The sequence below is a fragment of the Porites lutea genome, chromosome 6, assembly GCF_958299795.1.
Source record: "Porites lutea chromosome 6, jaPorLute2.1, whole genome shotgun sequence".
Lineage (NCBI taxonomy): Eukaryota > Metazoa > Cnidaria > Anthozoa > Scleractinia > Poritidae > Porites > Porites lutea.
Window position 1 is genome coordinate 28,511,874 of NC_133206.1, and position 17,853 is coordinate 28,529,726.

The following is a 17,853-nucleotide window of genomic DNA, read 5'->3' on the forward strand; positions in this document are numbered from 1 at the left end:
CATGTTAACATTATCAAATGGAAATGAGAGATTATATGGACAGGCGGGTTACCCTACCTAAGCAGATTACCTCGATCTCCTACCCGGGGTCCACCACCCCCGTGTAAACAGGCCCTAAGGCCCCGATTATATGGAGAAAACTATCCCAGGTAGAGGTATCTACACCAATAACACCAACAACGAGCTTTATTTGCATGACCATGCAAACACATGCAGTATTGCAAAAGCTATGTTTAGGAATCAAAATTACAATACAGAGCAATAACGTTACTTTCATAATAATTTGTCACGAACATCAAAACAAGCTGAAATATATTTTGTGAATCGTATATTGATAACGTAATTAGAAGAGTTCATCAGTTCATTGATCAAACCGTTTATAGGTAACTGGGTAATATTTGGAATCAGAGTCTTGACTTTAAAGTAAAATTTATTCCTAATCATAGAGTATGTAGGACATTGAAAGAGAAAGTAAACTTCGTCTTCTATTACATTGCATTCACAAAAAGGGCAATGCCTATTATCCTTCGTAGTTTGATTGTATCTACCTATTTCTATCATCAATTTGTGATTGCGTATTCGTAGTTTTACTAAAGCCTTTCTCCTAGCTGTTCCTCTTGTCATGTCTAAGTAACTAGAGGAGGTATGATCGATTTTAAAAGATCTATAAAATTCAAGTTTTTGAGAATGCTGAAGGGTGTTTTGCCAACATGAGATATATTCCTATTTCATTGAACTTACATAGCTTTTTACCATAGCTATATCTAATAAATCAGGGCTAAAGTCAGGAAGCTTAAAGTATTCTGACATATTCATTAAATGAGAGTGGAAGCTATTTTTGCTATTACGGTGTAAGTCGAATGACATTAAAAAAAGCTTGTTTGACGAGAGATTCGTCATCTTTAGACTGTATATACAAAATGTATTTGAGAATTTTTTGATTGATAGTGATATTTAAAGGAAAACGACCAAGCTCTGCTCTACAAGCTATATTAGAGAGTCTCGATGGAGTTACCCCACCTAAGCGGGTTATCTCACCTACCTGGGGTCCACTACCCCAGTGTAAACAGGCCCTAAGGCCCCCAGTATATGGAGAAAACTAGTCCCAGGTAGAGGAGAGTCTCGGTGGGGTTAACCGTCAGCCGTCAAACGACCTAAAACTTAACCGTCAACCTTCAAGTTACATTTTACCGTCAACCGTCCTAAATGCAGATTAATATTAACAGTCAAAAAGTCTTAAGGTATCTCAAATGTCACCATTTTAGCTGATCTTCACGGACTTAGGGCTCATGAAGAATCTCTAAACTGGAAAAGTCAGTTTCCATGTTGTCCAAAAAAACACACTCTCTAGACGTTACAACTTGCTTATATCTGAAAATATTTCGAAATGTTAAAAGCGAGAGGCCAAGACAACCTCCAAGACCCAAAAGTTAATATTGAGTCATACAGAAATTAATATTTACTTTAATTCTTGGACTAAATTTCTACTTTTTTTTAATAATAACCGTCAACCGTCAAAAGTTCTAAAATTTAACCGTCAACCGTCAAAGCTACCACCCTACTGAGGCCCTCGTGAAGGGGGTCACTTGCTTATCCGAGCTACCATGAACGAGTCAACATTTCCTATATTTCTTTAAAAAACTTGGCGAACCGTTAACATTGGCGCATGATTATATATTTCTGCGAAACTGCCCACCTACCCCTCCCTTGAGCCAACACTAACACTTACTTCTCACTTAGGGCAAAATGTTGGCTTAGGGGAGGGGTAGGTGGGCAGTTTCCCCAGACACGCATTATGATTGGCTTGGCTAGAGGGGAAAAGTTGTCTTGGGAAAGGGGGGACATCCTCCCAGCAGAGTCAACTTAAGCGAGCGCTTATAAGACATCATTGCCCGAACCAACAGCTAGCAACAGCGCTCGCGCAACGCACGCTCTGATTGCCTTATCTTCACCGACTAGAGCCGGTTGGGAGAGCCAAAGTGTTCATATGGAGAAAAGTTGGCCAGGATAGAAGGCTGACCCTACCTTCACTAATAACCCGACTAGGCTGGCCATCTCCCTAGAAACGGGCCTAATTCAGACTTTTCCCTGTCTACAGGGATGTATATTAAGAAAAGATCCCATCAGGTGCGCTTACACATAAAGAATACCAGTTTGAGGAATGGACACGAACGTTTAAATAGCCTGCGTAGCAGGCGCTTGGAAGTAGTGAGCGCAAGAGAGAACGGGGGCGCGCGAGGGACACACGCGAGGGGTGAGGGAGCTCCCTCTCCTCTCGCATGTCTACTTCTCGCACGCCCGTTTTTTCTTGCGCCCACTACTTCCAGGCCAAGCGCCTGCTACGCAGGCTAACGTTTAAAAAAACCCTTCTAATTTTAATGACTTAATAGATCCAGTGCAAAAAGGCTTACAATTAGTCTTTTATTATAAATCCAGCTCAAATTACCCTTGACTATACAAATCCAGTTAGGAAAATTGAATACAAATGTCACAACTTCATCATCTACACTCTATGGTTAATGAAGTGAGAGCTCCTGATATTAACTTTACCCCAAGATAATATAGAAATACTAAATACGTTATTGTTTAACCTATTAAAGCACGATTACAAATTAAAGTGTCTTCTCCCCTCTCGGAATTCTACCAATTTGTATAGGTAATAGCATGATTTGTAGTGATATTTGGCATAAATTTCGAAATTGTTATACGTAAATTCACGAGCCGTTAGCAAGTGAAATTTGAGACAATTTTGAAGCGTCACATGTGGTATTTACGCCAAATATCACGTACAAATCATGATATTATTTGTTTATACTACTACCCGCACAAGGTTTGTAATTTTCACATGTGGGTATTTCAAATTAAGCTGAAATACCACTGCTCTAAACCAATCAAATTGCAGAAATGTCTCATGTAGTAGTATAAACTGGGTAAGATAATTATTATCTGCAAGCGTCGCTGATTAAATGGGTATATTTGAACGTAAAACGGGTCATCTGCCCGTGCATTGAGATATAAGAGGAGATCAGACTGAAGCAAACGAGAAAAAAGCAAATTATTCCCGAGTAACCGAACTCAATTCAGAGGTTAGGAAATAAAGGAAAAATAAAATAAAATAAACAGAAGATACCAAGATGCATGAACTATGAGCCCCCCTATGGGTACACGTACCTGCGGACGTCGATTTCGTAGCGCGTTTTCCACCAAATCGTCAGTTTTTGTATCCTGGGTGCCAAAGGCTTTTCATGCGCGGTTTCCGGTTTCGGTCTCAAAAAGTGACCCGCGCGAAAAGCCTCTGAACCAGAGCGCCATCCTTTTGATAGCACCGAGCCAATTACAACCCCGCTTATACCAAAACATCCTTCGCCGCTCGCGTCTTCGGCCTTCGGCCGAACTCGTGTCGGCTGCACGAAGCTCCCCGTCGCACGGGAGAGAAAACCTCTGGTACCCAGGGTACGGTTTTTGAGGCGAGATCGTCACATACTAACGAGCTTAGCGCAGCCACAACGACGACAGAATCGAGAAAAAAAAGCAACATGTTAAATAAGCAAAACAATAACTCTGAAAGGACGTGCAGCACACTTTTTGGCAGATTTCTTTGCCTTCATCACACACGACTAACTTTGTCAAACTTGATAGGAAAGGCAATTCGATCGTCGCTTTAACCGACTACGCTTTCGTACGAAATACCCATACAGAGGCTCAACGAAAGGCTACTAAATTATGGTCATGTCTCATTAACCTTGACCAGCAAAGTGGGCAAATGCTGTCTACCTATTAACCCTTTAAACCCTAAGATCAAAATTTGAATTCTCATTTGTGGCCCCTATTCATTTCCTACAGAAGTAGAGGGGAGAGGTTGATAAAATATCATGCAAATTCATCTTGTGTGATCATGTCCGTAATTCTCATGACCACAATGTTTTACAAAGCATTGTTATTACAAGGAGAAATTTGATGCTGATCACTCTTAGGGCTTAAAGGGTTAACGAGACACGCACATAATTTATTTTAATTATGACAAAACTATTCCAAGCTTAAGTCACAGGTACTAAACCAGTGTGAAACTAAGGACATACAAAAGGAACACATTACTTTAAACAAGAGAGCCTATTGACAAAACTAATTGTTCTTTATATTATCCTCAGCGTGCCTAATACTTGTGATTCAACAGAGAGTAAAATAAAGTAGTTTTTTAAGCATAGGTCCCATCTTTGCCAATCTTGCAGATCAAGACAAGAGCGAAAATCATTCCAAGGACCTATAGAGAAATAAAAACACAGATTTACATTCAAAACATTCAAGCATTATCGGCAGCCTTAAATACAATGGCTTATTGCGTTTGACGAAGGAGAAAGGTTACTATTAGAGTCCGCCGGGAGATCCCGCGGTTAGCGTTCTGGATGCCATGCGATTTCATGGTTTTATTCGGATTTTTTTTGTCACCATTTTTGAAAAATATACAAGAAGTTGTACGGTGAAACGTTGACCTTGTCATCTCACTAATTCCGGGTGCGTTGCATTTGAAAAAAAGTCCCGATTAGGTGAGTTGTGTTTGCGCAGTGTCACGCAACAAGGGTTGAAGTCTTACAGGACGCTTTGACACCTTAATCAGTCAATGAACTTTTCAGATAACTTTTATTTTCTGTAGCCCAATTTTTACCCAATTTTATTGACATCCTACAGTACAAAAGAATATCTTGAGGATTATAGTCAGTGTTTGACGTGCTGTTACTTAAATGCACTTAACCTAGAGGCAAACCCAAGTAAATGTAAAAAAATACAGGAAGCTCTCGCCTTTTTGAGGGAAAATGAAATAGTAACGAATTGCAAAGTGGGAGGATAAGGAATAACACTGATAAAGACAGCTGCTGATATTCATATTGATAAGTGTTTGATTTTGATTTCTCAATCTTACAAGCTCATCACGGTTTGCACCCCCTTACAACTTCTCCTCACAACCCATCCCCGTCCCTCCCCATTGAACATACTCTCCTTATTTGCAATTATTACTAGTATATTAGAATAAGTGGTTAAAAGCTGAGGGCCACTGCTAAGATAGCTTGCATAGCAAGCGTTTCCGCAGGAGTTCTTCGAGAAAATTGGAACAAGAGCAAAAAAGCGGAATACTGCTGTGATGCCACGATGGCTCCCTCCAAATAAGAGGAAATTAAGACAGAGACCTCTGCCGGCCCATGATGCATTTCCACATCACGCAGGCTCGGGGGGTTTCCTTAACAACCATTAACATCTTAGTCACATGCGACGCAACTTACAGATGCGGTTTGTGCGACAACAATTGTGGGTTCAGAAATTTCTAACGCACAGTCTCAACAGGGTATGCGCATTCCACATTAAATGACACCAGTTTTGCAAAAGAGTCAGTTTCGACCACAAATCTGGTCAGTGGCTACATAAGAGAATGCATCGGCGTTCTGCTTCTGTCCTTCCTCTCATTTCCCTTTCCCATGTGAGAACTCTGCTACGTTTGTAGAAGGGAAGGTGCGAACAAAGGACATTATTATTCATTTAAAATATTTCCCCAATTCTGATTGGCTAAAAGCACACGCATAATTCACCATAACCAGTTACTGATGACCAAATTTGGAAGAATTTGTTTTTTAACGAGGAAATGACGTCAAAAATGCAGCCTTCTATAGGTTAAAGCACCGTTAACCGAGAAGACGTGGGGACGAGGTTGAGTTGTTTTCGCTGTGAAAACTAAAATGGCGGCCACTTCACTCGTTTCAAGAGTAAGAACTACAGCTGGAACTAGGCGAAATAATGGCTAAAAACATAGCAAAAACAGCAAGAAGACAACTCGGAGGGTGACATCTGCTATTTGGAGAATATTTGTGGAGCTGGACAAACCTAAACGTACACCATCGAAGATACACTTTACATCGATGCAGGTAAGCATGTTTTAGCTATGTTTTTAAACTAGGAATTATTTTGAATGAATAATAAAGCAATTAATGAATTCGGCTTTCGTAGGATATGAAGAATTAAGCAGATCTCAGGATTTAAAACCCCAACTAGCAGGAGGCAACCAGTAGACTATTTACAAGCGTGGCAGAGGATTTGAACTCGGGACGACTAAGAACAAATCTAGCAAGTTGCCAGAGCAGGACTTGAACCCGGGACCGCCAGATTGCGAGTCTGACACACTCACCACTCAGCCACACTGCCTCCTCAGCGTCCCGGAGAGCTTGCTCACAAGCTTACCCCTACAGCATTATGTTGTTAGTACATGTTTATATGTACCCTTGAAAGGAGACAAAGTGCCCCAGTTTTAGTACTATTGGTTCTTTTATATTGTAATTTAAGAGTTCCACTTCCCTAGGTTTAAGTAAAAAAAATTAAAAATATACAGTGGGTGCCTATTATGTCCAAGGGCTTTCACTTTATGGCAAAGCTAGTAAGCCAGCCCCTAGATAGAGTTTTGCCCCCATGGCTGGTGAATCTACACCTACAACATTAAAAGGAGCAGGCATCCCTCACACTAACTAATCAGCAGAAAAAATAACACAGGGGTGGGGGGAGGGGAATAAAGGGAGAGAGTAAGGGAGGGGAATAAAGGGATGAGGATAATAAAAATGCAAGATCCAAAGGCTAAACAAAACCCGGTGACTGCCATCAATGCAATACCAAGTAGACAAGCTAGTGACTGACTAATGCCAAAAGACGGCACTCCTTGTTGATATAAATCCCATTTCACTGCATCAAATTTATAACCTGTTAAGGCTAAACAACAAACATAAGTTTACTGTCATAAGTTTACCTGAATAATGACAATCGTAATGCCAACAGCACCAACATAGTACAGCTTGTCCTTGATAAGTTTTTCTAGTTTGCCTTTGCAGGGCTGAAATGATTATCGGACAAAAAATACACCTCAGTTATTGTAACTTGCACAGTACAATAATGTATTTTATTATATAAACACCAATGAAATACCAGGTGAGCTTCCGCGGGAAAACATGATACCTTCACGTGAAAATAACATGTTATTTTCACATGTGAAAATATCAACGTTGCTATGGCTACATAATAAATCACGCCTTTCCTAGGAAAATCTGTTTCAGTGAAATGGTTTGGTATTTCATTGGTGTTTATATAATAAATAGAACATTACATGGCCGCTTGGAGATACGAAATTTCTCTTCTCGTGTTGAAAATATTTCACTTGTTCGCTGCACTCACTCGTGAAATATTTTTCAACACTCGAAGAGAAATTTTGTATCTCCGCGCAGCCATGTAATATCCTCTATAACTCTTAAAGTCACATCACCCAAAGTAAAGGATAATTTCCGTAGGGGGAAAGAATTAAATTGATATTGGGTACTAGTATTCCCTTTCAGTATCATTATGTACAGTCAGGTATTTTTATTATTAACTCATTCATACGTTCACTCCCTGCAATTTTCACCAAAACTTTTCCCAATGGAATTAAGCCTAGTAAAGGCACGTTTAGCAAAGGAAAACAAAATGGGGAAGAAAACCAAACAAAAGCAGCAAGGGAGAGAAAGCTGATGGTTAAAGTCAAAGGGCAGTGACCATTTTAAACCCAAAGCTACATCATGACATATGTGTACCCGCATCCCAGCTGGTGCGTCCATTGTGTCAGTTTCGCATCTGCATTGTTCGCTTAGTTCTGGCCTGCACTGTATCTCAAAATTTTGCCTTCTACACATGTCCATGTGTAAGAAGCTGATATTTACGATTAGGAACAGAAGGCAGCATATGTGGTTCTCACTTTATAAACAGTGTTTTGGGCAGTTTTGGTGCCTATAAGACAGACAGTGACCAAAAAACAGCTCTTCTGTGACTTAAAGCTTCAAAAAGAAATTTTCAGCACAATTTCTGGTGGCACAAGTGGGTAATATTTCTTAAGGAGTACATACAAACTGTATTCAGGGCTTTCAACAAGCACTGACGGCCGACGAAATGCATAGCTACTTTGCTCAGGGAAGTCGGCTACTTTTTTTCTAGAAAGAACTGAGAAGCAACTAGTTTGAATAACATCATATATAAAAAAGGATCATCATAAAATCTGAACTGGTATTACCTTATGCTTCAGTCATATGAACGCTATATTTCAGTCAATTTTTCACAAGTTTATAGGTTTACGCAGAATTTCTTTATGTGCAAAGAATGTACATGTAATTTAGTTTTCATCATTTGTTCACTGGTTGTAGGAATTGATTGTGTGGCCAATAAAGAGAAACTTGAATGAAAGCTACATTTTGTCCTCAATTTAATAGCCAGAACGCTGAAAATTGCAATTTAGGGCTTTGAAATTTGAAAATATTCTGGGAAAGCATGCCCCCAGATCCCTCTTGAAAAAGGGGACTAACGACCCTGGGCCTTGTTGATACAGTCGGATACTCCTTTCAAACCTGCTAGCTACTACAATTTTTATTGAAACTCCTGTGTATTATTGGCAAATATAAATTGAACTGAGAGGTGACAATGGAAAAGGGGCTCAAAATGCTTGCTGATAAACTAGAAGATTCTCCTTTCAATATCCTCAGGTTTGCTTGATGTACAACAAAGAGAAATTTTGAGACGAGATCAAAGTTACTTAGTCAAGTCTCTTGCTCCTAGCAGTGGCCAAAGTTAAAAATTCAGAAAAAAAAGATCACATTTGCTTTTGTAAAATCATATTAAATAAATAGTATTATTATATAAACACCAATGAAATACCAGGTGAGCTTTCGCACGAAAACATGATATCTTCACATGTGAAAATAACAATGTCATCTTCACATGAGAAAAGGTCACCATTGCTATGGCTAAACAATAAATTGCACCTTTCACAGCAAAAAACCATGAGAGTGACAAGATTTGGTATTTCATTGGTGTTTATATAATAAACAGAACATTACATGGCCACTTTAAGAGATATGAAATTTCTCTTCTCGTGTTGAAAAATATTTAACATGCTTGCTGTGCTCACTCATGAAATATTTTTCAACTCTCAAAGAGAAACTTCGTATCTCCACGCGGCCATGTACATGTAATATCCTCTATTCATGCCAGAGTTCAACCACAGAGGTTTCATTTGAAAGGTCACACCATAGGATTTCATCCACAGATTCGGAAATTAAAATGAGAATTCATCCACTTACAAGTGAGATGAGTCAGTCTACATGTAGGAGTGAGTGTCGTCACGCACTCTTTTACCGTTAAAATTAACTTAAATTACCAAGGTACATGTAAATGACTTTTCATTTAACTGTGGCTTGGTGCCTGGTACCTATCTACTGCCAAATGTTTTAAACATAAAAAAGATTTATACAAGAAAAGTGCTTTACATACAGCTGTGTAGATATTCTTTGGAGGGTTTTGTCCACAGTCCTTCTTTTCGTCGTTGCAGCAACTGTCTGGAACATAGCTTTTCCCATTGAAAATCTTTGCGCGATACCACTCAGTGTAGTTGTTCCAGCCACAGCATTTTTCCTAAAATTAAAAAAAAAGAAAGTCCTCCCTTTTGTCAGAAAATTCTGAACCAAATTTAAGAATATAAAATAGACAAAAATTTGTCAAATATTTTCTTAGTTAATAATGTGCTTTCTTGCAACACTTCTCTGACACCATCTTAATTAGGCGAAACATCAAACTTTTTATGGGACAAGTCAAACTGGGTGGATTAAAAACATTAAAGTTTTTTTATCTGTCTCAGTAAAGTTCATCTGAATGAGTTTGGACCAACCACCATGATCTATCTGTCTGAAGAAGATGTACATGTACAGAAGGTCTGAAGACCGTCTCGGGACAAATTTCAATCTTCTCATGAGTCATGGGACATATTCAACCAATTGCAAATCAGGCGGACAAATTTTTTTCTTGTGAAAATCCGCTGGACCAATTTGATGTCTAATAAATCCAATAAATTTATTAGTTCAATGTTTGATTAGATCAACATGATCTGACCCAACAGACGAACTCAACTTAACTTACATGTAGCTCGACCCAAATTACCATCTGGTTTGTCTCATGCAAAGTTTGGTCTTTTCCCAGGGGACTGTTCATTTATTATCAGAGGCAGGATGGGTCAAGATTTTAACAAATCTTCCTTTCTTGTGACCCCCTTAATAAAACTGGATTTTTGGGTCCCCCTTGTCTCTTTGAAATTTTAAGGCTCCCTTATGTAACATATACCTGTAATAATATTTACCCCAGGTGATCCCCCTCTTTGCTAAAATTTTCGAGTCTCCCCCATTTTCTCACCCATCCTCCCCTCTGATAAATAATGAACAGACACTAAGCTAAGCCTTAGCTTTCTCTGGGTTATAATCCTCACAATAATCAAAGCCATATTCTTAAAAGCTTGTTGCCAACCTTGATCAATGCAACATGGTCATTTATTTTTGTTTTGAAATCGTGCTTTTGTCAATAGCACACTCTGATTGGTCAACACTTTTGCCAGGCTTTCTCTCAAAAAGACAAAATATTCAGAGTTAGTGTGTTTTTCTTATCAAAGGGTTGCACAGTTAGCCTGCAAAAGTCAGTCAATAAGTGTTATTTCTTGTGGAAGTGGATGACTCCATTGACATTTCAGGTTTACCTGAAAGAAACGTGTACAGATCCCTGAGATACCAAGGTAATGGGACAAAATATACACATGCATTCAAGTTTATAACGTCTAAGCTGCGGTGAAGATACAAGGAACCGTTTTTTTTTTCAGATCTGTGCCATGGCAATAGCTTTTAATTGTTTTCCTGGAAATGGTGAAGGAAGATGATGGTGTTAAACATGATGAACAGGCAAAGTTCATTGACAGTGAGAGTGTGTTTGCATGGAAGATACCAGAGTACCAATTAAGCATTTGATATTAGCATACATAAAGGTCAAAAGATAACTTGTTCCGGAATTTGTGGAATATTATAACTTGGTCTTGAATAAAACTTGTAACGATAATGGAATGTTATCAAAGCAAAGAAGGCTATTCAGCGGAAAATGTACCGTGAAAATTTATGAGGTGATGGTAAACAACTCTTAGAAGAATTATTTACATTTTTGGACAGGTTTGTTGCAAATGGCTCGGGTGAAAGTGGTTTGGAACAGTAGTGCAGCTGACATTGTTTGGTAACAGATAGCTTGAGCAGTTCAAACGGACGACAATTTTATTCGAACAGATGACAATCTTTTGAAACGGATAGCCCAAACCATTCGAATGGATGACAATTTTTCACGAAGGGATAGTAACAGCCTGAGTTGTTCAAAATAAGGGATGACATTTTTTTTCCCAACAGATAGCCTGAGCTGTTTGAACAGATACCAAATCTGTGAAAAAGCCTGTGACAACTATCTGTGACAACTATCAGTAACTTCGTGTAACACGAAATTCACAGGATTTGTATTTGCAACACGCAATGCATCGAGGTTGGCAATGATTCTTTTAAAGTATAAACTTTACCTCTCTTTGCAGAGTATCCCATGCCTTTGTAGTCCCCTCACTACCGTCCTCTCCATAATGTTCTCGCATTTCCTTTACAACACCTTCATCAAGTTCCTTGTCAAACTATGAATAAGTTAAAGCACTTCATTACGTACAGTACACAATCAATTTAAAGGAGTGGAATTGTCACAAAGCATTTGATAACTTCTTGTCTCAGAGTAACTTACAAGTATTATCAACCACTGACATATATAGTGAGTATGGGTCGCCTGTGAGAAGAGAAAATTACAAAAAGCAGAACTTACGTCTCCACGATATTTATACGCTAAAGCAGCACCAGCAATCTCCAGAGCAAGAATAACAAGAAGGCAGATGAAGAACTATACAGATAGAAAAAAAAGATATTACATATGTACAAGTTTCGACCCACATGAATTTTTAAAGAAACATTACTTAAAATAATATAGCAAAACATTAATTTACACGTAGCCTGTGCCACAGATAAAAGTAAACCTCTGTCTACTGCAATCCTCTTTTAACCCCACTGAGACTTTTTTTATTTCACGCACATTTGAAGGGGGGCTTAAAAGAGAAGGGGGGAAGAAGCTTACAGTGTATTATGAGAGGAGGAGCTTAATAACTTTCTTCCTTGAGATGGGGGGCTTAATAAACAGAGGATTTTATATATGGTACAGTAAGCCTGTCTGAAACCAGCAATAACATTTTGGGGGGTTAACAAGGTGTATTACCGATATGGGCAATGTGACAGCGGGTAATTCTACTTCATGCCCCTACAGCTGAACATGTGTCTAGAAATCATTTTTCTATAGCTATTACACAGTCATTACTTAATTGATTGCATTAGTATGATAATTGCACAATGTATTATAGGCAATAGCCTTGAACATCAGAACTTACAATGACCAGCATGCACCTATTTTCCTTCCAGGCTCCACAACATCCCATGAATGAAATTAAGGCAATAAGGCAACCAGCAGCAATGGTAACTTTGGATCCTGTCGCATACGGGATACTATCTGTAAGGGTGACATAGTCGCCGAACTTAATAAGAGTCCATGCTCCAACGCCAATCAAGACAATGCCGAACACCTACAGGGTACACAAACAAAGGCTCATACATACAAGACCAGGTTCAGATGCCATACTTCACATCAGCCAAACCAAATTCAAATTCAAGGCCAACCAAAATTAATTTAGGTACACTGAATTATATTTATTTATTTATTTCTTCCAGCCGAACTATGGTCAACTCTGGACAGCTCGAACCTTCTAAGGAAATTGAAAAAAAAAACCGAGTTATTGGGAGTTTGAAGTAAATGCGGTAGATGACCTAATAAACAACTGGGGCATCTATTTGATTTTAGGGGTTCCCGTACATTATGTCGGGGCATTTAATAGATAGGAGGCATTTTAAAGAGAGAGGTGTTTATTCTCATCACTGTAATGGACAAGCTCAAGGAAACTAATCTGCTTTTGGCAAAAATATCAATAATAATATCCACTCTATCAGTTGATAAGGTTAGGCCATCTAAGGATCCATATCCCTCTTTCAAATCCTAACACCGATGTCAGAATCCTCGCTCCAGGTTATTAAGTTGCCATTGGAAGTCTGTCACTACTTTGGACTTGGCATTGAGCAAGATGAAAAGTGCACAGCCTCATTAATCAAGCAAGAAACTGAATGAATTGAATGATTCTGCTCCTTTTTGAAGGAATGACAAAGGGTTTGTGACTGGGGGAAAAGTGCAACAATATCCTAACTTTGTCAGATTTTTCCACACTTCTGAGAAGTGTGGAACAACACCTGTAAGTACAATGATAAGAAACTCTGGATTTCATGACCAGGGCTGGACACGGCTCCCTTTTTGCTAATCCTTAGTACTAGTTTGGAGTAATTCTCCTAGGGGGCACCTATTGGACAGAGGGCATTAATTAGAGAGGGGCATCTATTTGGAAGTGGGCGTTGTATGTGTAGGTCATTTACAGTAACCAGAAATAAGCAAATAAACAAATGGCATGGGGAAGGAATGCAAGTATCATGCACACTTCACCTCATAGGCAGCAAGAGATATGTTGATATTTTGAAAAAAAGGAATTAAGCACCAAAGCTTGACTAAATATCACACGGTTGAACACTTTTGAACTAAACTGACAAAAAGTGAAGTAAAGAAGAAATAAATTCAATGTTTGAAACTACAGTACACTGCTTTTTTTTCACTTGTCAAGCGCTTAAAACATGGTTAGAGTTTTCAAGGGTAAAATTACATACATGTAGAAATTATCTGAAGGGAAACAAAAGTTACTTCGAGTTAGCAGGGTTGTCATGATCAGAAAGTTTTGAAGAAGATGGCTGAGTTGTCAAAGGAAGCAGCCAGTCCAGGGATATTTTATTTAAAAAATGCCATCTCTAAAAAAATGCCAAGCAGAGTAGGCGGCCGATATGAACCAAGTAGGCGGCAATTTTTGCCGGCAGTTCAAGTTATCAAGGGTTCAAGTTACTGAGGGTAAAAGTACAGTAAATGTATGAATGAATCATCAAATCCACGGGAAGTTGATTTTGGTTTAAGTTAGTGCGAGGTTTAAGTTAGGGAGGTTGGAGTCATCAGGAGTTGACTGTAAATTCAAAATGAGAAATGTCAACATGCATTGAAAATACATTTTAAAAATTTATACATCTGGTTCCGCTAATGCATGCAAAGTTAGGCGTCTGAATCAACAGCGGTCCATTTCAATTAGCTGTTTCCAATTGTTTCAGATGCTTTGATACTTCACTTGAACTTAATTCACTGAAAATGATTCAGCTCATGTGAAGCATAGCATCTGAGCTGGGCCTAGGTTGAAATAAAATGAAAAGGCATCTGAGTAAAATTTTAAAGTTTTAAGACAAAATAAAATTTACACAAAAACTGACCTGCACATGAATAATTATAACATACACAACTAAGGGTTGAAACAACCAAGTAAGTTTTACTTACAAAGAAGATGAAGTTGAAGAAGACAACCAAGAACTTGATAATTTTTGCAGCACCTTCCATACTTTTCAGACAACTGCTATAAAAGAAAATTAAGAAAAACTGTATGTAAGTCAGAAGTGGTGGGCAGGAAAGGATCAAACAAACATTATAGATGCTTAGCTTCAATACAAAAGAAAATGACTTGTCTCCATTAAACAATGGAGAGGTCAATATTGCACACACCTAAACTAGAAATTTCCAACTTAATTTGTTTTGGAAAAATACAGTGTACATGTATAGAAATATTGAGAGAACATGGAGTAGAAAAACAATATTTACAGTTGCCAGTACATATGTTGATATTAAAAAAAAAAATCCTACACAAATACAAAAATTCCTACACCAATAAATCTGTTCATTCTTTTTTTAGTCATACATGTACAACAATCTTATATCATAATTAAGCTGTCTGACTACGCAATACAAAAGGAGTAAAAATGAACTCTGGTTTTGCAACTTTTTTCTGCCTTCAAAGGGAGTGCAAATTTTAGCCAAGCTAGAGATCATGACAAAGGTCAAGGCCATAGAGTGAAAGTCAGGTGAGTGTGCTGGCACTCAAACTGTTTCAGTTGAATGGAAAATTCAGAAACAGTCAAGAGTTTGTTGTTGTTTTGAGATAAACATAGGAATCTGGTAAATTAAAAAAAATGCAAAAGACAAATATCAGAAAGTTAGTTTGGTTGATCTTTAGAAAGGTCACATTGATATTGGTTAGTTCTTGTGCTAGTCTGTCATCCCATACACTTTTATTCGAAAAACCCTTGAAAGACTTTTAAAGACAGCAGCAGTAGTAAGGCGAGTGTTAGTAACCTAGCCGTGATTTTAGCTGCTTTCTCTGTCCAGCTGGTAAAAAAGTCCAGCTACTGGAAACCGACAACTAACTCTTAGGCCCTGTCTACATGAATCCAGATAGAATGAAACTTGCAATGAAAAATGTCTTGTTTCAATCATCTACACACAATTGCAAATTTATCCATCACACCCTGAAAAAAAAACACTCTGCAGAGTGGTTAACAGGGCTGTCAAAAAGTTTTTAAGTAACAGGCTGATAATCAATAGAAGGCGGCTTTGGAACTCAAACCAAAGGCACAAGTTCTGGAAGGCCGGGGCAACTAGGGACATTTTGAAATTAAGAGTCTAGGAAATGCCATTTCCAGGGGTTTTCAAGAGGCAATTTCCAATGCGGATGCCATGTTGTTTCGTAAGAATACATGCAAGACTGAGAACAGTGCTGTTAAAATGTTCCTGGTGTTCCACGACATTGCACGGTTCGAACGGGCAGATCTAAACCTCTTTAAATATGCGTTCAATGTCATTCAAACCTGGGAAACAGATGCTTTACAAATTTTATTTGATGTTTCTTATTTTTTGTTATCAGTTATGGTAGAAGGAGATGAAAGTAGCCACCTAAGGATAGCTAACTAGCCGGCGGTTTTGGGCAGCTACCGGCCCTTATTGACAGCCCTGGGTTAAAAAAAATGTGTGGGGGGCGTAAGGGTTTGTGGTGATGCGGTTTTCCTCGACTTTTGGTGCTGTTTTATGGAATTTTTTTTTTTTACAGCTGTAAGTTGCGGTCTTGCGATTTTACAAAACCAAGCAGTTTGCGGAATTCAGAAATTTTCGGGTCATTTCAATACCATTGGTGGTTTTCTTATGTTATTCTGTGTGGTGTTTACACGTATTTCTGAGCGGTTTTGCAGTATTTGTAACCCCATTACAACCCCCTCAGAAGTGGTTCATGTGTTTCATGTAGATGGACAGCTGATTCAAGTTTAAAACATTGAACTGTTTCTAAATTCATGTAAACAGCGCGAGGCCTTAAAGCAAGTAAAACTGCATTCAATAAAGGTATACATATTACTGTTTTGTTAACTTCACGCTTGTTCTGTCTATTAAAGCAGGTTATAACAGACAAAGTAGCAAACCGGCATGCGATTAAGGTTTATATAAATTTTAAATTTTTAAATTTAAAACATAATATTAATGTATTCTTAATTAGGGTCTTTCTAGTTTATATGTAAAAAAAATAAAGACAGGTCGAAATCATATAATTATTCAAATGAATAGTCTAAATATTGATTGTTTTTCCGCCATCCATGACCAGAATTTTCTTTGTTTTTAAATTGCTTTTGGAAGACCATACCAAAAATTGTAAACAAAACAAAAACAACCGCGTCCCTTTCAGCGAAAGACAAACTTAAAATAGGTGAAGTTTTCAAAATTGTGTCAGTGTAAAACGAAAGCTTACGGTCACAAACTTAATTTTCACTTTTCCCCGAATAAAAATGAATTCACCGACAAAAATAGCTTATCAGTAAGCTGATATAATTGAGCTCTTAATGTCGCTCTGTAGACAATATGGCGAAAATGATCAACAGTTGAAATTTTCCGCTCACGCCGTGGCTATCAAATTCACATGTACACGTATGTTTTTGTCAGAGAAAAATACATCTGGAGCACTTCTGATGCATAATGAATAAACAGTGAAATTATGTAAGACTTGTGTTTGAAAAAAAGGTCAAACCAGCAAGTTTTTTCATTCAAGTAACCCTTAGTTACTACAGCAAGTACTAGAAACATTCCTTGATGAAAAGGGTTAAGCTCGATTATGAAAGAAGAAGTGAATGATTTTTAAAGGTTGAAGCAGGGCAATTAAAACTGCCGCTTGTCTCAATAAGAGATACAAACTTAAAGAGTGTCTTAAGCAAACACGAAATTATACGTCTCTCTGCAGCTGTACGTCTTGTGATGGCGAAATGATTGCTTGGCAAAATTTCAAAGCGGAAACTAATTCTTAGGTTGCAATCGTACTGAAAGGATACATTTGAAATGCATGTTGTAAGACAAGGAAATGGAACTTTCCAAGTGATTTGACTTCAACAGAATGCCGCATGTACGTGCCTCACGATCGCCACTCATTTATGCACGAAAGCTAGCGTCTCTCAAACTAAACATCTCCTTTCCTCGTCCAAAAGCCCTAGATTCGAACTTACAATTGCACAGAACATAAACAGTCTTACAGCAGATGCATCTACGATTAAAAGTGAACGTGACATACCTTAAAAATCCAAGGGTGTTTGAAAAGATCAGAGTCCTTTGAAGAGAACGTAAGGACGAAGTGGCATACGAAATGACAAGGAACGCCTATATGACTACCCTGGGACGGCGCTTTTTTATTGGCTGTCTCTTGCACGCGAGGTTTTCATGAGATCGATTTTTGGTTTGGGAGTAGGGTGGGAGGGGCTGGCAACTATATGCAGAAATGAAGTCACGCCACTAAATGTCAGGATAAGGTTGGTGACATCAACCGAAAAATATGCGTGAGTGTTTTGCTAAAATGAGACCCTCGTGAACAGCTGGTGAGGATCAAGGACGGATATTTGATTCAAGTAACTGTTACTTTACTTTTTATGA

The 17,853-nt window shown here is 38.3% G+C and overlaps 1 protein-coding gene across 2 annotated transcripts; it reads right to left on the minus strand.

Annotated features, from left to right (window-relative positions):
* Positions 1-2,402: 2,402 nt before the first annotated feature.
* On the minus strand, positions 2,403-17,579 carry LOC140940170 (tetraspanin-4-like). 2 transcript variants are annotated; one of them, XM_073389076.1, is made up of 8 exons: positions 17,498-17,579; positions 14,401-14,476; positions 12,323-12,514; positions 11,710-11,784; positions 11,423-11,527; positions 9,322-9,462; positions 6,782-6,865; positions 2,403-4,261 (listed from the first exon to the last, which is right to left on the minus strand). In XM_073389076.1, the coding sequence occupies exons 2-8, from the start codon at positions 14,458-14,460 to the stop codon at positions 4,196-4,198; spliced, it is 723 nt and encodes a 240-aa protein (XP_073245177.1). In that variant the 5' UTR covers positions 14,461-14,476; positions 17,498-17,579; the 3' UTR covers positions 2,403-4,195. The 2 variants fall into 2 exon arrangements, with proteins under 2 accessions (XP_073245177.1, XP_073245178.1); XM_073389077.1 differs by having other exon boundaries at positions 14,401-14,473; positions 17,498-17,569.
* Positions 17,580-17,853: the final 274 nt, after the last annotated feature.

What these genes read in the sequence shown, in the direction of transcription:
- LOC140940170 (XM_073389076.1), bottom strand. Translation starts at nt 14,460, where the DNA reads ATGGAAGGTGCTGCAAAAATTATCAAGTTCTTGGTTGTCTTCTTCAAC. An exon ending in TCTTCAACTTCATCTTCTTT is followed by an intron (nt 12,515 to 14,400) that starts GTAAGTAAAACT and finishes TGTACCCTGTAG; the next exon opens with GTGTTCGGCATTGTCTTGAT. An exon ending in TTACGATTGTCATTATTCAG is followed by an intron (nt 4,262 to 6,781) that starts GTAAACTTATGA and finishes ATTTCTCTATAG; the next exon opens with GTCCTTGGAATGATTTTCGC.